Below are 23,013 nucleotides of genomic sequence, written 5' to 3' on the forward strand. Positions count from 1 at the left end.
ACCCCAGACCTCACAACCATAAAGGGCAATGGGCTCTATGGCTGATTCAAGTATTTTTAGCCAAATCCTAATTGGTATGTTGAAATTTATGTTCCTTTTGATGGCATAGAATGCCCTTCTTGCCTTGTCTCTCAGATCGTTCACAGCTTTGTGGAAGTTACCTGTGGCGCTGATGTTTAGGCCAAGGTATGTATAGTTTTTTGTGTGCTCTAGGGCAACAGTGTCTAGATGGAATTTGTATTTGTGGTCCCTCTCTCTTGTATTTGTGGTCTCTCTCTCTCTCTCTCTCTCTCTCTCTCTCACTCTCTCTCTCTGTCCTTCTGGTTCACACTCTCTCTCTCTCTCTCTCTCTCTCTCTCTGTCCTTCTGGTTCACTCTCTCTCTCTCTATCTCTCTCCCTCTCTCTCTCTCTCTCTCTGTCCTTCTGGTTCACTCTCTCTTATTTTATATATTTTCTCTCTCTTTGCATATTTCTCCCTGTGTATTTCACTCTCTTTCTCTCCTTTTCAAGACACTAGAAAAACATGTCTGCTTGTATGCCTCCCAGCCATGTTGGAGACATCTCTCTCCCTCCCTCCCTCCCCCGCCCTCCCCCCTCCCCCTCTAACTGAGTTGTTCTGTGGTTATGTAAGTCTTCAGATCAGTGTGTCACCATGGTTGTCAAGGGAGACAGAGAACAGAGGGGCTGTGGAAGAGGGTCAGGAGAGAAGGGAGAGAGAGAATGAGAGCTGGAGGATAGAGAGAAACGAATGAAGGATACAGATGAGCGAAAAGAGAGATGTATGATTATGCTATAAAAGTTGGAACAATATACATGATGTAATATCAGTAACTGAAATGAAACATCTAAAGGAGATAGATGACCAAAAGAGGAGATAAGGACAAGAGTTGCATAGAAGAGAAGATCAGAGATATTAAATAAACATGAAAAAAATCATTTTTTTTAAAACGCAGATGGGATACATAGAGGAAGGAAATAGAGGGAGGTGGAAAATAACTACCTGTTGGTGTAGGGAAAACCGAGAGAGAGGAGAAAGTCACATATAGAGAGAGTGGGAAAATGACGAGAGAAAGACACAGGTATAGATAGGGCTGAGGGTTGTGTGGCTGCAGGCTCCACCACTCCAGTGTTGCTCCTCTAACCTACTTTGATTTATCTGTCTTTTCCCTGTTTCATAACTAAGCTGCCAGAACCTTGCATCACATAGCACAATCCCCACTCAGCTCTAACACTGTGAATGGCACCGAATCAGAAGGAATCATCACAACATAATGTTTTTCTTATCATAACGCTGCCCATTTTACCGTAATGTTGTGCGTGTGATACACGTGCAGAACAAACTGCCTTGCAAAAACAAATGCTGATTTATGAAAAACGAAAGCAAAAAAAACTATTTTTAAAACCCAACATGACTAAATGAGTTAAAGTGTTAATTGTTGTTGTTCTTTACAGTGGATCATATATACATCGCTATGTTCGCACCATTCTGAAAAGTTCCCATCTCCAATCCTCCTTAAAACTCGATCCCGCGTGCGCGCGGCCGCGAAAACTACAAGGGGACCTCCGGAGTGAGTTCGTCCACGCTTTGAGAAGTAGGTTAGCAGGGTAGACTGGGAACCTTGCAAGAACCTTGGAACCTTGCAAGCCAAGCTAAACCACCGTGGGAGTATTCTGTCAAGAAGTTACCGAAATAGTGCATCGAGACAAACAGGAAAACATGCAACTTGAACTGTCGAATTTCTTTGCATTTAATTAACTGTCGCAAGACTCTCCTCGCTGATTTTTGCCTTATTTTCTGAAAAAATATTTTCTAGTTCATTAGGCTAAATAAGTTTTTTTTTACGTGCCAGCAAATGCTGGTCTTTCAACAGTTTTACAGATATTTGTATTCAATTTACAACCCACATGAAGTCAAATTCATTGATCCAGAAACGATAAATATTCAACATGAGAGGTAAATGAATTATTATCATTCATATTCAAATGACCATACTTTGTAGACTTTTCAATGTCACATATATCCTGTGTTCATTTTGCCGAGAAACAATGCATCGAAAGCTATTGAAATGTAAATTACTTTAGCTAAAAGTGCAACTGCTTTCCTTTTCAAGTGCGTAGGCTCTCACCTTAATCTCTCATGTTGCTTCAGCCTGTCTGGATAATCTGGCTACTCTTACCAGGTGCACCACTGCCTCCGAATATTATAGGAATTCCTTGGCTGTAGGCTGGAGAGTTTTCTGTAACTAATGAAAATGCTTATAATATATATATTCATAATAAAATAATGTTTAGGTTAAATGTGTGAACAATGTTGGAAAGGGTTGTAAAGTCTGATTAATTAGGCTGTTATACACAATTTATTGGTATACAGCCTGAAACATGTTTGTGCAAAATCATTTAAATGTTCCTTACAAGCCTGAATGTTGAATAAAATTACATTTGAACTTACATCTCATGCTTAATACGGGCAAAACTAAATATATGTTGTTTTCAAATTGTCATAAAATTGTCTCAAATTGATTACAATTTCACTCATTGGATAGTTATATAATTGAACCGGCCCTGCATACAAATACCTTGGTATTTGGATTGACGATGATTTAACATTTAAAAAACATATGAATGAGCTTGTTAAGAAGCTAAGATTTAAATTGAGCTTTTTTTATTTTACAGAAACAAAGTTTACCTCTCTAGTCAACAGGAAGCAGATTTACAAATGAACCCTGCACAAAGAGACCTTGGTCTCAATATGACTTCTCTGTTGAAATAAAGGTAAATAAACTATACTGGTTGTCTATGCGGGCTGTCTTTCAGCTGCTCGAAATTTGAGACAAAATATCCACAGGAAAGTATTGTTTACTTGACTTTTTGGGGGGATATTTGGTTTTCTTTCATCAATAGCAATTGAACCAAGCATACCATGACAATGGTATATTCTGAATCAGGGAAGGATTGATTTTTTTTGAAGATTGAAATCTGAATCATTTTTTTTTAACACTAACAAAAAATGCTCTCCATCCTCCCTCTGATTCAGAATATACAATTTTCATTATCATAGAATGCTTGATTCAATAACTTTTAACAAGAGAAACGCGAATACCCAATAAAAAACTAACTTTACCTTAGTGCCTAACCAACCAAATACCTACCAGCTCACTAAAAAGTCAGGTTAACAATACTTTTCTGTTGATATTTTGTCTCAACTTTTGAGCAGCACATACAACTGGTAAAGTAAGTTCAATGTAATTTTATTCTTCACATGCTTTCTAAACAACAGGTGTGGACTAACAATGAAATGCTTACATACGGGCCCTTCCCAAAAATGCAAAAAGAGAAAGAAATAATAGAAAAGTGAAACACGTAATAATAGATACACAATGAGTAACGAGAACTTGGCTATACACAAGGGGTACCATTTATATAACTAGAAGTGAAGTGACAGATCGTAAACGGCAGCAGCAGCGTATGTGATGAGTTAAAAACTTTATTGCAAAGGGTCAAGGCAGATCCTGGAAGCTATTTGGTTAGCTATTTAACTAACTAGCAGTCTTATGGCTTGGGGCAGAAGCTGTTCAGGGTCCTGTTGGTTCTAGACTTGGTGCATCGGTACCGCTTGCGAAGCTGTCATCAAGGCAAAGGGTGGCTACTTTGAAGAATCTGAAATATGAAGTATATTTTGATTTGTTTAACACTTTTTTGGTTACAACATGATTCCGTATGTGTTATTTCATAGTTTTGATGTCTTCACTATTATTGTACAATGTAGAAAATAGTAAAAATTATGAAAAACCCTGGAATGAGTAGGTGTGTCCGAACTTTTGACTGATACTGTATATATCGTGAATCACCCATAGACCATATTGCCCTCCTCCCTATTGGCTGTCTCATTGTCATCAGTGATTATTTTTTTTGTATTAAACTTTATTTAACTAGACACGTCAGTTAAGAACAAATTCTTATTTATAACGACGGCCTAGGAACAGTGGGTTAACTGCCTTGTTCAGGGGCAGAACGAAAGATTTTTACCTTGTCAGCTCGGGGATTCGACCTTTCGGTTACTGTCCCAATGCTCTAACCACTAGGCTACCTGCCACCCCAAATTTGATCAGACCACCGTTATGTCGTTGGCAAAATGTATGATAGTGTTGGAGTTGTGGGTGATGAGGGGCCCCTGTGTTAAGGGTCAGCGTGACGGATGTGTTGTTGCCTACCCTCACCACCTGGGAAGTCAAGGATCCAGTTTCAGAGGGAGGTGTTCAGTCCCAGGACCCATAGCTTAGTGATGAGCTTGGAGTGCACCATGGTGTTGAACGCTGAGATGCAGTCAATGGACAGCATTCTCGCGTAGGTGTTCCTTTTGTCCACACGGGAAGGAGCAGTGTGGATGCAATCGAGATTGCGTCATCTGTGGATCTATTGGGGCGGTAGACGAATTCAAGTGGGTCCAGGGTGTCTGGGAGGATGGTGTTGATGTGAGCCATGACTATCCTTTTTAAGCATTTATTGGCTACATATGTGAGTGCTACAGGGTGATAGTCATTTAGACAGGTTACATTGGCGTTCTTGGGCACAGGGACTATGATGGTTTGCTTGAAACATGTAGGCATTACAGACTGGGTTCGGGAGAGGTTGAAAATGTCAGTGAAGACACTTGTTGGCTGGTCAGTGCATGCTCTGAGTATGCACCCTGGTAATCTGTCTAGGCTTTCGAAACATGTGAGACACTTGTATTTTCATTCATGTTTAATATGACTATTTATGTAGCGATCACCGTATGTTGTCGAATTTAATCCCGCTAACGGGTTCGGTCCGCAGAGATGTTAAAGGTCTTACTCACAGCGGCTATGGAGAGCGTGATCACACAGTCTTCCAGAACAGCTGGTGATCTTATGCATGGTTCAGTGTTTCTTGGCTCGAGGCATTTAGCTTGTCCGGTAGGATCGTGTCACTGGGCAGCTCGGGAGTGGGGGAGGGGAGGGAGAGAAGGAGGGAAAGAAGGAGGGATGAGAGCGAGAGGTAGGGAGAGAGACAGATGACATGATTGAAAATAATTCACAAACAGAAAGATTGTGATTTAAAAGTTCTGATTTGCGGCAATGTTCAGCTATTGCTACTTTTGTTGCTGATTGTCTTCTCACGATGCCGCCTCTAAAATTGCAACAAGAGAGGGAGGGAGAGAGAGAGAGAGAGAGAGAGAGAGAGAGAGAGACTCAGACAAAATAGTAGACATGATTGAAAAAAATGAACAAACAGAAAGATTGTGATTAAAGGTTCTGAATTGCGGCAATGTTCAGCTACTGCTACTTTTGTTGCTGATTGTCTTCTCACGATGCCGCCTCTAAAATTGTACAATATATTTTAAATATATTTTATATTTTAAATTTTACAATATTACTGCAGTCAAAAGGCATACCAAGACTTGTTACAGTTACAGTCTGCGGCTGTCACAACAATGTAACAACATAGTAACTGATAGACATATTGCTATTGTAGCATATAAAATGTATATTCTTTTCATGAATTATAGTATTTAGTGTTTGTTTGGATTGAGGGCTTTTGGCATAGTGAGGGTACTCTGTTCCTAATCTGTTTGTAGAGCGAGGGAGGGAGGGAGGGAGGGGGGAGGGAGGGAGGGAGGGAGGGAGGGAGGGAGGGAGGGAGGGAGGGAGGGAGGGAGGGAGGGGGGAGGGAGGGAGGGAGGGAGGGAGGGAGGGAGGGAGGGGGGAGGGAGGGAGGGAGGGAGGGAGGGAGGGAGGGAGGGAGATTTTTTGGGTTTATAGAGGGTAGTTCCACTGGCTGGCAGGATATTGAAATGTAAACAACCCCAGTTCTTTGGCTCACTGGCCTGAAAATACCATTTTAAGAAGTCTCTCGTTTGCTGAGACCTAAAGAGAATTCCTTTTTGTTTTTTGTTTTTTGTTTGTATAGTTTTTTTAACCTTTTGTTTGTCTATGGAATCATTTTGGCAAAGAATTTATTTTGCACCTTTTTTTATTGTTAATAGTTTTATTGCGTGATGCTCTTCCTCTTTTTGTGATTAGTGACTAGTTTTTCACTCTTTTACATGTCATTAACAATCTATCACCAGCACAGCTTCACACAGCTTCACACCTGTGCAGTAACCCCCCTCTAATGGATTTTAGTACTACGTGGTAATATTTGCATTCCATGTCAGATCAGAGTTGATTTAAATACTTATTGCACAGCCAAAGTGCAAATAATAATTTGTTTTGTGAGTGGAGAGTGAGTGGTAAACTGACCTCCGTTAGGAAAGGATCAGTTACACTGTTACACTGGACTTGACTAGAGGGGCCTTGTATGCAGCAATAACTGCTCATTATGTTTCGTGTAATGTAATACTGTTTGGTTTGCCTACAGAGGGATGGTCTAGTAGGCAACACTCTCTCTGTTTTCTATGGCCTCCTGCACTGATTTGAAAACACAGGAAATATGCAAGCAATATGAATACCTACTGGGAGTTGGCTTTCACAAGTCCAGTTCTTTCCCATCAGTGTTGGTTGAGGGAAATGGAGAGGAGAAAGGGAAGGAAGCCACTTCAGACAATTGGGACACACCCTAATGTTGAATGATTAATTTGCAATAGAATTCCACTTCCCTCAGATCAAAGCTTTTCACAGGCATTACATAACATTTACTGTAACATGCCCTGCCCAGAACTGTAAAAATAAAGAAGTTAAAGCACAAAAGTGGTTCAAGTTTGTTACTGGAGTTTAAAAGGTTTATTGAGCGCACTCAGCCTGTCTCAGTTGCCTGTGTGTATTGTACTCATAAGCCTAAGTTAAATGTGTGAGTGTTAAGAGTCAATGAGTACGTCATCTTCTCAGAGTAGACCTTTGGTCGACATAGATTGTATTATCTCCCTCACTCTGTCTCTGTGTGTGCACTTGCGTGTTACTATGAAAAACAAAGTGAAATGTGGCTGGCTGGGTCAGTCAGGAGGATCAGTCACCAGTGAAAGGGAATTGGTCTGGCAGCCAAAGTTGAGTGATGATGTCACCAGTCTGTCAGTCCCTGATGACACCCAACTCTCACCAGTCATCCAGCTCCGCGTTCAACACCATAGTGCCCACAAAGCTCATCACTAATCTAAGGACCCTGGAGGTAAACACCTCCCTCTGCAACTGAATCCTGGACTTTCTGACGGGTCGGCCCCAGGTAGTAAGGGTAGGCAACAACACGTCTGCCACGCTGATCCTCAACACTGGAGCCCCTCAGGGGTGCGTGCTTAGTCCCCTCCTGTACTCCCTGTTCACCCACGACTGTGTGGCCAAACATGACTCCAACACCATCATTAAGTTTGCTGACGACACAACAGTGGTAGGCCTGATTACCGACAATGATGAGCAAGCCTATAGGGAGGACGTCAGAGACCTGGCAGTATGGTGCCAGGACAACAACCTCTCCCTCAATGTGAGCAAGACAAAGGAGCTGATCGTGGACTACAGGAAAAGGAGGGCCGAACAGGCCCCCATTAACATTGACAGGGCTCTACTGGAGCTGTTCGAGAGTTTCAAGTTCCTTGGTGTCCAAATCACCAACGAACTATCATAGTAAAAACACACCAAGACAGTCGTGAAGAGGGCACGACAACACTTTATCCCTCTCAGGAGACTGAAAATATTTGGCATGGGTCACCAGATCCTATAAAAGTTCTACAGCTGCACCATCAAAATAATCCTGACCGGTTGCATCACCGCCTGGTATGACAACTGCTCAGCATCTGACCGCAGCGCGTTATGGAGGGTAGTGTATACGAACCCCCCCCCCCCCCCCATTTGTTTTTACTCTGCTGCTACTCGCTGTTTATTATCTATGCATAGTCACTTTACCCCTACCTACATGTACAAATGACCTCGACTAACCTGTACCCCTGCACATTGACTCAGTACCGGTACCCCTGATTATTGTTATTTTATTGTGTTACTTTTTATTATTATTTTTACTTTAGTTTATTTTAACTCTTTCTTGAACTGCATTGTTGGTTAATGGCTTGTAAGTAAGAATTTCACAGTAAGGTTACACCTGTTATATTCGGTGCATGTGACAAATACATCGTGTAGTGGTTACCACAGCATTTCTCAGTGCTTTATAATGCAAAATTGATTATTCATTATTTTGCAGAACATGACATGCTTTAAAACAAGATGCAGTTCTGTAGATAAGGCTTTAGATGGCCATCTTATTTTATCTCTTGTTTTAGCAAAGCAGAAGAGTCTGAATACATATGCAAATATTTGTTATGGCAGAACTGTTACAAATGGAGGTCTGTGTTATTCTGATCTTCTGACTTGCCTTAAACTGGGGTCAAGAACATAATTAGTTGAAGCAGAAGCTCAATTTCAAAGAGAGTAGTCAGATTAGATAGCAGATATGATACTGCCATACAGCTGATAGTGCATAGTCCTACTGGCACCAAGCCAGCTACCGTACCTAGTGGCTTTATGGGTGTGTCCTTGGGTTGTCTTTCATTTCATCCATTACGTAGTGTTTATCAAGTCTTCACTCTTTCACTCACCCTTATCGAGCTGAAGACTATCAGTGGGAACTACAGTAATAAGAATAATTTTCATTAGAGCACTTTCAAACAACTGTTTAGAATTAAGATTTTTATTGTATCATTATTTACTTATTTATATGCTGGATATTAAGTAGACAGCTGTGCATTTCGGAGGCTCAAAGTCTAGTTGAGTTCCACCTTAAAACCTGGGGTAGAGAGCCCTATTCACACAGTGTGAAAGCGCCTGACTACCCCCTGCCTACCCTCCCCTCGGTGAGAAAGTGTGTCAGTAGGACAGAATTGCGTGACAGGCTACCGCGCCTGACCGATATCCCACACAACCAACCCCCGACAGGCCCTGCCCGACCCCAGCAAATGGGAGCTGCAGCGGCAGAGAGGAGGCGGGGCGGTAGCTAGAGTGACCTCCCTGAATGAGTATGTTTATGAAATGGTCGCAGACGAGAGTTATACAACTGAGCGGAGTGTTTATGAAATGCTCGCAGATGAGGGTTATATAACTGAGCGAGTGTGTTTGTGAAATGCTTGCAGACGAGTTATATAACCGAGCGGAAGATTGGAGAGAAAAGAGAGGGCAGAAGACAGGAGATGCTTTTCCATTACATGCCTGCAGCTAGGGCTGGGCGATATGGCCTGAAAATCATGTCGGACGATTTACGTTATATATATATATATATTATATATTGTTTAATGTTTTCTCCAAATAAGCTTTGTTGTACAATTAAAGGTCAAATACACTGCATTTCAAACAGTCAGTAATAATCTAATGAATACAGGATTTGTGAAATTATACATAGGCTAAATTATAAACCTTTCACAACCATAAGACCCACTAATAATGCTATTATTTTATCAACATAGTTTAACCTGCTTTTTTTTGCAATAATCGTTCATCTGGCTTTAAAGTCAGTCTATGATAATGCCATTTTTGTTACAAGTTAACCAGAACCATGCATTATGCAGGCATTATAGAAAATGAACACAGGTGTCATGAATAATCTCTCAAACACAAACCCACGTGCTAGTGAGTAGCCAGCTAATATTTATATGAAAAGTTTAGTCAAATTTGATTTATTTGCTAGCTAACTTGGCAGAAGTAGCTAACTAGGCCTTTTAATTGTTATGAACACACCCTTTCTACCTGTCTCCAACTGTTTGAGTAGCATGCTAGCCTGTCCACTTTGTTCAGATGTTGAAATCAAATGCCCTACCTTATTTCTCAGAATGCCAAATCAAATTGTATTTGTCACATGCGGTGTACAACCGGTGTAGACCTTACAGTGAAATGTTTACTTACAAGCCCTTAACCAACAATGCAGTTTTAAGAAAAATAAGTGTTAAGGAAGTATTTACTAAAATAAACTGAAGTAAAAAATGTTAATTAATTAATTAATTAAAGAGCAACAATGAAATAACAGTTGTGAGACAATATACAGGGGTTACCAGTACAGAGTCAATGTGCGGAGGCACAGTTTAGTCGAGGTAATTGTGGTAATATGTACATGTGGGTAGAGGTAAAGTGACTAGGCATAATAAACAGAGAGTAGCATCGGTGTAAAACAGCCATTTGATTAGCTGTTCAGGAATCTTATGGCTTGGGGGCAGAAGCTGTTAAGAAGTATTTTGGACCTAGACTTGGCACTTCTGTACCGCTTGCCTTGCGGTAGCAGAGAGAACCGTCTATGACAATAACGTAGATAATTGTGTTTTAAAACCTGGATTCTTGCAATACAGGTATTTTGAATATCGCGCAAAAACATACATTCTAATTCATTAAATATATCGCCCAGCCCTACATGCAGCTGGCCCAGTTGCTCTGTGTCTTTTCTTCATTACTTAGAGGAGAGAACAGCAGACTTTTACCCTTTATTTCACATGTAATGCCACAACAACAATGCATTAAATCTCTGAGAGGTAAATTAGTTTCCATATGTCTGCCTCTCAGAGGACTACAGATCCCATGGTTCATATGTCTGCCTCTCAGAGGACGACAGATCCCATGGTTCATATGTCTGTCTCTCAGAGCTCTACAGCTCCCATGGTTCATATGTCTGTCTCTCAGAGCTCTACAGCTCCCATGGTTCATATGTCTGTCTCTCAGAGCTCTACAGCTCCCATGGTTCATATGTCTGTCTCTCAGACCTCTACAGCTCCCATGGTTAATATGTCTGTCTCTCAGAGCTCTACAGCTCCCATGGTTCATATGTCTGTCTCTCAGAGGACTACAGATCCCATGGTTAATATGTCTGTCTCTCAGAGCTCTACAGCTCCCATGGTTCATATGTCTGTCTCTCAGAGCTCTACAGCTCCCATGGTTCATATGTCTGTCTCTCAGAGCTCTACAGCTCCCATGGTTCATATGTCTGTCTCTCAGAGCTCTACAGCTCCCATGGTTCATATGTCTGTCTCTCAGAGCTCTACAGCTCCCATGGTTCATATGTCTGCCTCTCAGAGGACTACAGATCCCATGGTTCATATGTCTGCCTCTCAGAGGACTACAGATCCCATGGTTCATATGTCTGTCTCTCAGAGCTCTACAGCTCCCATGGTTCATATGTCTGTCTCTCAGAGCTCTACAGCTCCCATGGTTCATATGTCTGTCTCTCAGAGCTCTACAGCTCCCATGGTTCATATGTCTGTCTCTCAGAGCTCTACAGCTCCCATGGTTCATATGTCTGTCTCTCAGAGCTCTACAGCTCCCATGGTTCATATGTCTGCCTCTCAGAGGACTACAGATCCCATGGTTCATATGTCTGCCTCTCAGAGGACGACAGATCCCATGGTTCATATGTCTGTCTCTCAGAGCTCTACAGCTCCCATGGTTCCTATGTCTGTCTCTCAGAGCTCTACAGCTCCAATGGTTCATATGTCTGTCTCTCAGACCTCTACAGCTCCCATGGTTAATATGTCTGTCTCTCAGAGCTCTACAGCTCCCATGGTTCATATGTCTGTCTCTCAGAGGACTACAGATCCCATGGTTAATATGTCTGTCTCTCAGAGCTCTACAGCTCCCATGGTTCATATGTCTGTCTCTCAGAGCTCTACAGCTCCCATGGTTCATATGTCTGTCTCTCAGAGCTCTACAGCTCCCATGGTTCATATGTCTGTCTCTCAGAGCTCTACAGCTCCCATGGTTCATATGTCTGTCTCTCAGAGCTCTACAGCTCCCATGGTTCATATGTCTGCCTCTCAGAGGACTACAGATCCCATGGTTCATATGTCTGCCTCTCAGAGGACTACAGATCCCATGGTTCATATGTCTGTCTCTCAGAGCTCTACAGCTCCCATGGTTAATATGTCTGTCTCTCAGAGCTCTACAGCTCCCATGGTTCATATGTCTGTCTCTCAGAGCTCTACAGCTCCCATGGTTCATATGTCTGTCTCTCAGAGCTCTACAGCTCCCATGGTTCATATGTCTGTCTCTCAGAGCTCTACAGCTCCCATGGTTCATATGTCTGCCTCTCAGAGGACTACAGATCCCATGGTTCATATGTCTGCCTCTCAGAGGACTACAGATCCCATGGTTCATATGTCTGTCTCTCAGAGCTCTACAGCTCCCATGGTTCATATGTCTGTCTCTCAGAGCTCTACAGCTCCCATGGTTCATATGTCTGTCTCTCAGAGGACTACAGATCCCATGGTTCATATGTCTGTCTCTCAGAGCTCTACAGCTCCCATGGTTCATATGTCTGTCTCTCAGAGGACGACAGATCCCATGGTTCATATGTCTGTCTCTCAGAGGACTACAGATCCCATGGTTCATATGTCTGTCTCTCAGAGGACTACAGATCCCATGGTTCATATGTCTGTCTCTCAGAGCTCTACAGCTCCCATGGTTCATATGTCTGTCTCTCAGAGGACTACAGATCCCATGGTTCATATGTCTGTCTCTCAGAGGACTACAGCTCCCATGGTTCATATGTCTGTCTCTCAGAGGACTACAGATCCCATGGTTCATATGTCTGCCTCTCAGAGGACTACAGATCCCATGGTTCATATGTCTGTCTCTCAGAGCTCTACAGCTCCCATGCGGGACTACATATCCCATACTTCATAAATTACACAGATTCGTTATCTCTGTCTTTGGCACAAACATTAAATAGACTGGCAGATTGAGCAGTGATAGCATATCACACGAATGAGTTGGTTGTTTCTGTCTCTGTGTAGTACTATGGCTGCTGTGAAGTAAAATAGCCAACCGGCTCCTTCTGTTTAAACTAAAACAAGTTTTTCTTCACATACGACTGCCCTCCATTTTAGGCCCTTATATGGGCCCCTTGTATGTGAGAGGGAAAGATAGTGTGTGAGGAGACTGGGTTTCTGACACATGACTCTGTCTATTTCTGGCTTTCACCTCACTGGGTCCACAGACAGACTGACAGCATGAGAGACACATGGCCAGGTTCAGTTTCAAAGTCACTTTAATCAAATCATTTCCCCACTCTTTTTTATTGCATACTATGTTTACTTGTATTATTCTCTGTGCTGCGGCAATCTGTGTTAGTATGAAATATGGCACATAGATAAGGCATGATTAAAGTCAATATTTGTCCATTTGAATACCTTTCATTCTGCTGCTATGACACTCAGAGCATGCAAGGCAGAGCCAAACTGACAGCCTGCCTCTCACTTCACAAGATGTTGATCATAGCCACATGCCAGGTGGAAACCTGTAAACCTGTTGCAAATGCCAATATTCAATCAATCAAACTGTATTTATAGAGCACATTTCTTACAGGGGATGCATTTCAAACTGCTTAAAAAATAAAATAGAGAAGGTGAGAAAGATAACGCAAAAGGTTTTCTAAACGAGACAAATGAAAAAAGTCCTCCCTCCGTCGTATCAGAATCTTCCAGTGCTAGCCCTGCAGTGTGTCTATATAATGTATGTGTGAACGTTGCAACACATTATGCAATGAAATCTGGTCATGATCTGAGCTCTTGGCCGTGCCCCAAGAGAGAGATTGGCCTCAGCCGGGGTGTTACTCAATAGTGAGAGTTGTTTGTGTGCGGCCATATTAGTCCCAACTCATAGCCTTATTTTGAGATCTACTAGCTGTAGACTTGGCAGGGCGGTAATATTTTTATGGATTCTCATTAGGTTTTAATACAGGTTTAATAACTCACTTGATGGGTTGAGCTTCACAGCTTTTGTAATCTCTCTCTCTCTCTCTCTCTCTCTCTCTCTCTCTCTCTCTCTCTCTCTCTCTCTCTCTCTCTCCAGCTCAAATAGAAGTAATACCCTGCAAGATCTGTGGGGACAAGTCCTCAGGTATCCACTATGGGGTCATTACCTGCGAAGGTTGCAAGGTGAGCTAGTAGTAGTTGGGTTTCTTCTTTACCTTCTTCATGTGTTCTTTAACAATATGAAACAAAGACAAGCTGCAATTGAAAATATCCTTAGTTGTGATCAATGAAATAATTATTCCATTTTGTAACATGTAGGTTTATGATACTGGAATTCTATACATTATGTAATCATTTGACTCATCCTTTGTGTAGGGGTTCTTCCGCCGCAGCCAGCAGAACAACGCCATGTACTCGTGTTCCCGCCAGAGAAACTGTCTTATTGACCGAACCAACCGCAACCGCTGCCAACACTGCAGACTGCAGAAGTGTCTGGCTTTGGGCATGAGCCGGGACGGTGAGTCACACACACACACACAGACGTGCGTGGAGCTCAGAGGAAAACTCATGACAGGTGGTCAACACTTATTTCCACACAGACATACTGTATATACAGTGCATTCGGAAAGTATTTAGACCCCTTGACTTTTCCCACATTTTGTTACGTTACAGCCTTACTCTAAAATGGATTAAATAAAAATGTCTATATAAGGTCCCACATTTGACAGTGCATGTCAGAGCGAAAACCAAGCCATGAGGTCAAAGGAACTGTCCGTAGAGCGCCGAGACAGGATTGTGTCGAGGCACAGATCTGGGGAAGGGTACCAACAAATGTCTACAGCATTCAAGGTCTTCAAGAACATAGTTCCCTCCAGCATTCTTAAATGTAAGAAGTTTGTAACAACCAAGACTCCTAGAGCTGGCCACCTAGCCAAACTGAGAAATCGGGGGAGAAGGGCCTTGGTCAGGGAGGTGACCAAGAACCTGATGGTCACTCTGACAGAACTCCAGAGTTCCTCTGTGGAGATGGGAGAACCTTCCAGAAGGACAACCATCTCTGCAGCACTTCACTAATCAGGCCTTTATGGTAGAGTGGCCGGACTCAAGCAACTCCTCAGTAAAAGGCAAATGACAGCCCACTTGGAATTTGCCAAAAGGCACCTAAAGGAATCTCAGACCATGAGAAACAAGATTCTCTGGTCTGATGAAACCAAGATTGAACTCTGGCCTGAATGCCAAGCGTCACGTCTTGAGGAATCTCAAGCTCATCACCTTGCCGATACCATCCCTACGCTGAAGCATGGTAGTGGTATCATCATGCTGTAGGGATGTTTTTCATCAGCAGGAACTGGGAGACTAGTAAGGGTCGAGGCAAGGATGAACGGAGGAAAGTACAGAGAGATCCTTGATGAAAACCTGCTCCAGTACACTCAGGACCTCAGACTGGGGCGAAGGTTCACCTTCCAACAGGACAACGACCCTAAGCACACAGCCAAGACAACGCAGCAGTGGCTTCGAGACAAATATCTGAATGTCCTTGAGTGGCCCAGCCAGAACCCGGACTTGAACGCAATTGAACATCTCTGGAGAGACCTGAAAATAGCTGTGCAGCGACGCTCCCCATCCAACCTGACAGAGCTTGAGAGGATCTGCAGAGAAGAATGGGAGAAACTCCCCAAATACAGGTGTGCAAAGCTTGTAGCGTCATACCCAAGAAGACTTGTGTCTGTAATCTCTGCCAAAGGTGCTTCAACAAAGTACTGAGTAAAGGGTCAGAATACTTATATAAATGTGATATTTAGCAAAAATGTCTAAAAAACAGTTTTTGCTTTGTCATTATGGAGTATTGTGTGTAGATTGCTAAGGGGAGAAAAAACAATAAGGCTGTAACGTAACAAAATGTGGAGAAAGTGAAGGGGTCTGAATACTTTCCGAATGCACTGTATATAGATAGATATATGTACATTCTGATACTTATCTTGTCTCTCTCCAGCGGTGAAGTTTGGCCGTATGTCTAAGAAGCAGCGAGACAGCCTGTACTCTGAGGTTCAGAAGCACCAGAAGAACCAGGAGCTTCTGAACCAGGAGGTTGTGAACCAGGGGTGTCTGAAACAGGGTTTGTCCCTGACCAGGGAAGATGTGGCAGGGGGAGACAGCGAGGGGGACAGGCACAGGGAGCTCAGTCACTCCTACAGCAGCGGCGGCTCCAGCTCCACCCTGAGTGACCTGGATGACATCCCCGACCTGTTTGACCTGCCCTTGACCCCGGAGGAGGCCCACGAGTACTGCAGCCTGGAGCTGCTGGGAGGCCACGGCGGAAGCACCGGGAACACCTCAAGCTCTTCATCATCGTCATCATCCTCTAACAATTCGTCCAATCAGAACTCGCCGCAGCAGAATCTGCTGGATGTCACAGACGCCAATGGAATCAAACATGAGTACCAGATGTTGTCGCACACACAAGCCGCGCTGCTGGAGCCACTGGCCAATGACTGCACTCTAATGGATATAGGTACGAAATCTATTACTATCTCTACAACTAACATCACCATCAAAATTGTGCCGTTTCTGTTTCAGAGCGTATCACCCAGAGTGTGCCGTTTCTGTTTCAGAGCGTATCACCCAGAGTGTGTTTCTGTTTCAGGGCGTATCACCCAGAGTGTGTTTCTGTTTCGGGGCGTATCACCCAGAGTGTGCCGTTTCTGTTTCAGAGCGTATCACCCAGAGTGTGTTTCTGTTTCAGAGCGTATCACCCAGAGTGTGTTTCTGTTTCAGGGCGTATCACCCAGAGTGTGTTTCTGTTTCAGGGCGTATCACCCAGAGTGTGTTTCTGTTTCAGGGCGTATCACCCAGAGTGTGTTTCTGTTTCAGGGCGTATCACCCAGAGTGTGTTTCTGTTTCAGGGCCAATCACCCAGAGTGTGTTTCTGTTTCAGGACGTATCACCCAGAGTGTGTTTCTGTTTCGGGGCGTATCACCCAGAGTGTGCCGTTTCTGTTTCAGAGCGTATCACCCAGAGTGTGCCGTTTCTGTTTCAGAGCGTATCACCCAGAGTGTGTTTCTGTTTCAGGGCGTATCACCCAGAGTGTGTTTCTGTTTCAGGGCGTATCACCCAGAGTGTGTTTCTGTTTCAGAGCGTATCACCCAGAGTGTGTTTCTGTTTCAGGGCGTATCACCCAGAGTGTGTTTCTGTTTCAGGGCGTATCACCCAGAGTGTGTTTCTGTTTCAGGGCGTATCACCCAGAGTGTGTTTCTGTTTCAGGGCGTATCACCCAGAGTGTGTTTCTGTTTCAGGGCCAATCACCCAGAGTGTGTTTCTGTTTCAGGACGTATCACCCAGAGTGTGTTTCTGTTTCGGGGCGTATCACCCAGAGTGTGCCGTTTCTGTTTCAGAGCGTATCACCCAGAGTGTGCCGTTTCTGTTTCAGAGCGTATCACCCAGAGTGTGTTTCTGTTTCAGGGCGTATCACCCAGAGTGTGTTTCTGTTTCAGGGCGTATCACCCAGAGTGTGTTTCTGTTTCAGGGCGTATCACCCAGAGTGTGTTTCTGTTTCAGGGCGTATCACCCAGAGTGTGTTTCTGTTTCAGGGCCAATCACCCAGAGTGTGTTTCTGTTTCAGGGCGTATCACCCAGAGTGTGTGTCTGTTTCAGGGCGTATCACCCAGAGTGTGTTTCTGTTTCGGGGCGTATCACCCAGAGTGTGTTTCTGTTTCAGGGCGTATCACCCAGAGTGTGTGTCTGTTTCAGAGCGTATCACCCAGAGTGTGCAGTTTCTGTTTCAGAGCGTATCACCCACAGTGTGCCGTTTCTGTTTCAGAGCGTATCACCCACAGTGTGCCGTTTCTGTTTCAGAGCGTATCACCCAGAGTGTGCCGTTTCTGTTGCAGAGCGTATCACCCAGAGTGTGCCGTTTCTGTTTCAGAGCGTATCACCCTGAGTGTGTTTCTGTTTCAGGGCGTATCACCCAGAGTGTGTTTCTGTTTCAGGGCGTATCACCCAGAGTGTGCCGTTTCTGTTTCAGAGCGTATCACCCAGAGTGTGTTTCTGTTTCGGGGCGTATCACCCAGAGTGTGTTTCTGTTTCAGGGCGTATCACCCAGAGTGTGTTTCTGTTTCAGGGCCAATCACCCAGAGTGTGTTTCTGTTTCAGGACGTATCACCCAGAGTGTGTTTCTGTTTCGGGGCGTATCACCCAGAGTGTGCCGTTTCTGTTTCAGAGCGTATCACCCAGAGTGTGCCGTTTCTGTTTCAGAGCGTATCACCCAGAGTGTGTTTCTGTTTCAGGGCGTATCACCCAGAGTGTGTTTCTGTTTCAGGGCGTATCACCCAGAGTGTGTTTCTGTTTCAGGGCGTATCACCCAGAGTGTGTTTCTGTTTCAGGGCGTATCACCCAGAGTGTGTTTCTGTTTCAGGGCCAATCACCCAGAGTGTGTTTCTGTTTCAGGGCGTATCACCCAGAGTGTGTGTCTGTTTCAGGGCGTATCACCCAGAGTGTGTTTCTGTTTCGGGGCGTATCACCCAGAGTGTGTTTCTGTTTCAGGGCGTATCACCCAGAGTGTGTGTCTGTTTCAGAGCGTATCACCCAGAGTGTGCAGTTTCTGTTTCAGAGCGTATCACCCACAGTGTGCCGTTTCTGTTTCAGAGCGTATCACCCACAGTGTGCCGTTTCTGTTTCAGAGCGTATCACCCAGAGTGTGCCGTTTCTGTTGCAGAGCGTATCACCCAGAGTGTGCCGTTTCTGTTTCAGAGCGTATCACCCTGAGTGTGTTTCTGTTTCAGGGCGTATCACCCAGAGTGTGTTTCTGTTTCAGGGCGTATCACCCAGAGTGTGCCGTTTCTGTTTCAGAGCGTATCACCCAGAGTGTGTTTCTGTTTCGGGGCGTATCACCCAGAGTGTGTTTCTGTTTCAGGGCGTATCACCCAGAGTGTGACATTTCTGTTTCAGAGCGTATCACCCACAGTGTGCCGTTTCTGTTTCAGAGCGTATCACCCAGAGTGTGCCGTTTTTGTTTCAGAGCGTATCACCCAGAGTGTGGTCAAGTCCCACTTGGAGACGAGTCAGTACAGTTCTGACGACCTGAAGAGGCTGACATACAGTGGGATTCAGTACTCACCTGAGGAGACCCGCAACTTCCAGTGCAAGGTGATGACACACACACACACACACACACACACACACACACACACACACACACACACACACACACACACACACACACACACAGCTACTCACTAATGTCTTGCATTATTGTTGTATTAAATTATGATTTCTCTATTTCTCCCAGTCTGAAGAGTTTATGTGGCAGCAGTGTGCCCACCACATCACCAATGCCATCCAGTACGTGGTGGAGTTTGCCAAACGCATCACTGGCTTCATGGACCTGTGTCAGAACGACCAGATAATTCTGCTCAAAGCAGGTTCGTACCTTTATACATGCACACATCCAGATTACACGTACCGCTCAAACCACTTTAGGACATGCACACACTGATTGTTATGTGAACGCTCTTTCTTACACACACACATACAAACAAACATGGATAACATTGAAGCACATTCCTGTAATGAGTGAAGAAATTGCAGAAGTCCTTTATCTTGTCCTTATTTTTTCCAACCTTCTTCCTTGTGCTCTTTTTGTTTTTTACAAACCACACATCACTGCTCCGACTATTTCACTAAACCGTCTCTGAAACATCCATTTCACTAAACCGTCCCTGAGACATCCATTTAACTAAACCGTCTCTGAAACATCCATTTCACTAAACCGTCTCTGAGACATCCATTTCACTAAACCGTCTCTGAGACATCCATTTCACTAAACCGTCTCTGAAACATCCATTTCACTAAACCGTCTCTGAAACATCCATTTCACTAAACCGTCTCTGAGACATCCATTTAACTAAACCGTCTCTGAAACATCCATTTCACTAAACCGTCTCTGAAACATCCATTTCACTAAACCGTCTCTGAAACATCCATTTCACTAAACCGTCTCTGAAACATCAATTTCACTAAACCGTCTCTGAAACATCCATTTAACTAAACCGTCTCTGAGACATCCATTTCACTAAACCGACTCTGAAACATCCATTTCACTAAACCGACTCTGAAACATCTATTTAACTAAACCGTCTCTGAAACATCCATTTCACTAAACCGACTCTGAAACATAAATTTCACTAAACCGTCTCTGAAACATCCATTTCACTAAACCGTCTCTGAAACATCCATTTCACTAAACCGTCTCTGAAACATATTTATATCATTGAACAACCATTATATCTGCACACACACACGTTGATTTGACGATAACTCAATGAATGTTTGAAACCCCCTTTTGATAAATTCTTGATCATCCTTATTGCCCTGCACACTTTCAAATAGTTGAAATGACTTACATCTGCTATCCTCCAATCTGGAATGTTTTACTTTCCTTTGGGTGTTTTTTCTTCTGCATGTCGTAACATCTTCTGTGCTCTAACATCCCCCTCTTCCACTCACTCCTCTTTCTCCATTTCTGTGGCTCTCGATGGTTGCCTTTGCAGGCTGTCTGGAGGTGCTGTTGATCAGGATGTGCAGGGCGTTTAACGCTAACACCAACACCATGTTCTTTGATGGCAAGTTTGCCTCCGCCCAGCTCTTCAAAGCCCTCGGTAAGCACCTCAAATAGGTTAGCCTACCCCTTGTCTGATACAGTATTTAGAATGTATAGAGCTGATACTGTTAACTACTCCAAATACAATTCAGTGGAATATGATGTGTGCATATCTAATATTGGGATTTTTCTCTGCAGGTTGCGATGACCTGGTCAGTGCCGTGTTTGACTTGGCTAAAGGTCTCTGCTGCCTGCAGCTAACTGATGAGGAAATGGCTCTGTTCAGCGCCGCTGTCCTTCTGTCCCCAGAGCGACCATGGCTGACCGACAGCCAGAAGGTCCGGAAGCTGCAGGAGAAGCTCTTCCTGGCTCTGCAACACAGTCTGCACATGAGCGGGGCCTCCGACGAGAAACTAGACCAGGTAGAAGGGATCCAGATTTTGTCAAATTAACGTCAGATTTTACTTTTTGTAGCAGGTTTGGGGAACAAATTTAGCAGGCTAAGAGAATTGGGTTAAGTTTAGGAAAAGGGTTAGGGTTAGCCAAAATGCCCCAAAATTCTACTTTTGAGGTTAGTTTGATAAAAGCTAGATCCCTTCTAGCCATAAGCGGGAATACTCAGCACACGGCACGATGACAAAACACAGCCCACAGCCTCTAGCCATGACCCAGTTGTCATTGGCTGAGATCCACCATATGGGAATCACTGGTGTAGCATACGTCTCCTCTCCAAGCACTTTATGATACGGTCCTCTACAGAATATTCCAAACAGCTGCATAAGCATATTTTATGGGGCCTTAAGGCCCTGTGCTGTAGAGTAAACCAGTGGTTCCCCAACTCCAGTCCTCCAGTAACCCCAACAGTGCACATTTTTTGTTGTAGAGCCGGACAAGCACACCGGATTCAACTTGTCAACTAATCATCGAGCCCTCGACAAGTTGAATCAGGTGTTTGTCCAGGGTTACAACTAAAATGTGTACTGTTGGGGGTTCTAGAGGACTGGAGCTGGGAAACGCTGCTGTAGACATCCTTTAAATCAAACTAAAACAAACAGTTAAACAGTCTAGTGTTGTAAGCCGGATCTATCCCATGCAACTTAGCTTACGTCCATACACATTTCATGCGTTCTCTGGATTTCTTCCATCCCACCATGTCCATAGATATTGAGTGTATTTTCCTGACTTGTCCCGGTGTCCTCTTCTCCTGTAGATGGTGTCCAAGCTGCTGATGATGAAGTCCATCTGTAATCTCCACGTCAACAAGCTGGAGTTCTTCCGTCTGGTTCACCCCGAGACAGCATTCAGCTTCCCACCACTCTATCGGGAAGTGTTCGGGAGTGAGATCTCTCTACCTGACTCTACAAACAGCTCCTAGAGAGAAATATGGAGTGAATGTGTAAGAGGCAGGTTAAGAAAAGTGTGGAGATATAGAAGCGAAAGGGGAGATTGAGCGAGGGATATAAATATTGAACTCAGAAATAACCAGCAGTTAACTAGACAATCCAGGACTTAAAATACTCAGTTTCCCAGCATGCTGTGGCGTTATTCCTCCACTATCCTAGCAGGCCATGCACCTTACACTACGGACTTCACCTTCAGGGTCCTTTTGTATAGTAGCACTTTGGACAAACTAATGGGCAATATGCATATTCTACAGTGTGAACATAGATCATTTACCATTAGAACATCGATGCTCCCCAACCCCGTCATGAATGTACCTCACTGACAACCACCAATGCACCAGCCAGAACCACACACCGAATGTACAGTGGGGCAAAAAAGTATTTAGTCAGCCACCAATTGTGCAAGTTCTCCCATTTAAAAAGATGAGAGAGGCCTGTAATTTTCATCATAGGTACACTTCAACTATGACAGACAAAATGAGGGAAAAAAATCCAGAAAATCACATTGTAGGATTTTTAATGAATTTATTTGCAAATTATGGTGGAAAATAAGTATCTGGTCAATAAACAAAAGTCTATCTCAATACTTTGTTATATACCCTTTGTTGGCAATGACAGAGGTCAAACTTTTTCTGTAAGTCTTCACAAGGTTTTCGCACACTGTTGCTGGTATTTTGGCCCATTCCTCCATGCAGATCTCCTCTAGAGCAGTGATGTTTTGGGGCTGTTGCTGGGCAACACGGACTTTCAACTCCCTCCAAAGATTTTCTATGGGGTTGAGATCTAGAGACTGGCTAGGCCACTCCAGGACCTTGAAATGCTTCTTACGAAGCCACTCCTTCGTTGCCCGGGCGGTGTGTTTGGGGTCATTGTCATGCTGAAAGACCCAGCCACGTTTCATCTTCAATGCCCTTGCTGATGGAAGGAGGTTTTCACTCAAAATCTCATGATACATGGCCCCATTCATTATTTCCTTTACACGGATCAGTCGTCCTGGTCCCTTTGAAGAAAAACAGCCCCAAAGCATGATGTTTCCACCCCCATGCTTCACAGTCGGTATGGTGTTCTTTGGATGCAACTCAGCATTCTTTTTCCTCCACACGACAAGTTGAGTTTTTACCAAAAAGTCATATTTTGGTTTCATCTGACCATATGACATTCTCCCAATCTTCTTCTGGATCATCCAAATGCTCTCTAGCAAACTTCAGATGGGCCTGGACATGTACTGGCTTAAGCAGGGGGACACGTCTGGCACTGCAGGATTTGAGTCCCTGGCGGCGTAGTGTGTTACTGATGGTAGGCTTTGTTACTTTGGTCCCAGCTCTCTGCAGGTCATTCACTTGGTCCCCCC

The 23,013-nt window shown here is 43.9% G+C and overlaps 1 protein-coding gene across 1 annotated transcript; it reads left to right on the forward strand.

Annotated features, from left to right (window-relative positions):
- The first annotated feature begins 1,561 nt into the window (after positions 1–1,561).
- Positions 1,562–22,363, forward strand: LOC110530993 (nuclear receptor ROR-beta). The gene is made up of 9 exons (XM_036986339.1): positions 1,562–1,955; positions 13,762–13,847; positions 14,040–14,181; positions 15,658–16,176; positions 18,679–18,806; positions 18,949–19,081; positions 20,210–20,317; positions 20,458–20,681; positions 21,470–22,363. The coding sequence occupies exons 1-9, from the start codon at positions 1,949–1,951 to the stop codon at positions 21,632–21,634; spliced, it is 1,512 nt and encodes a 503-aa protein (XP_036842234.1). The 5' UTR covers positions 1,562–1,948; the 3' UTR covers positions 21,635–22,363.
- Positions 22,364–23,013: the final 650 nt, after the last annotated feature.

This window comes from Oncorhynchus mykiss, chromosome 8 (genome assembly GCF_013265735.2).
Source record: "Oncorhynchus mykiss isolate Arlee chromosome 8, USDA_OmykA_1.1, whole genome shotgun sequence".
NCBI classification, from domain to species: domain Eukaryota; kingdom Metazoa; phylum Chordata; class Actinopteri; order Salmoniformes; family Salmonidae; genus Oncorhynchus; species Oncorhynchus mykiss.

Coding starts and splice junctions, on each gene's coding strand:
- LOC110530993 (XM_036986339.1), top strand. Junction 18,807..18,948: donor CCCGCAACTTCCAGTGCAAG/GTGATGACACAC, acceptor TATTTCTCCCAG/TCTGAAGAGTTTATGTGGCA. Junction 20,682..21,469: donor CCGACGAGAAACTAGACCAG/GTAGAAGGGATC, acceptor CTTCTCCTGTAG/ATGGTGTCCAAGCTGCTGAT.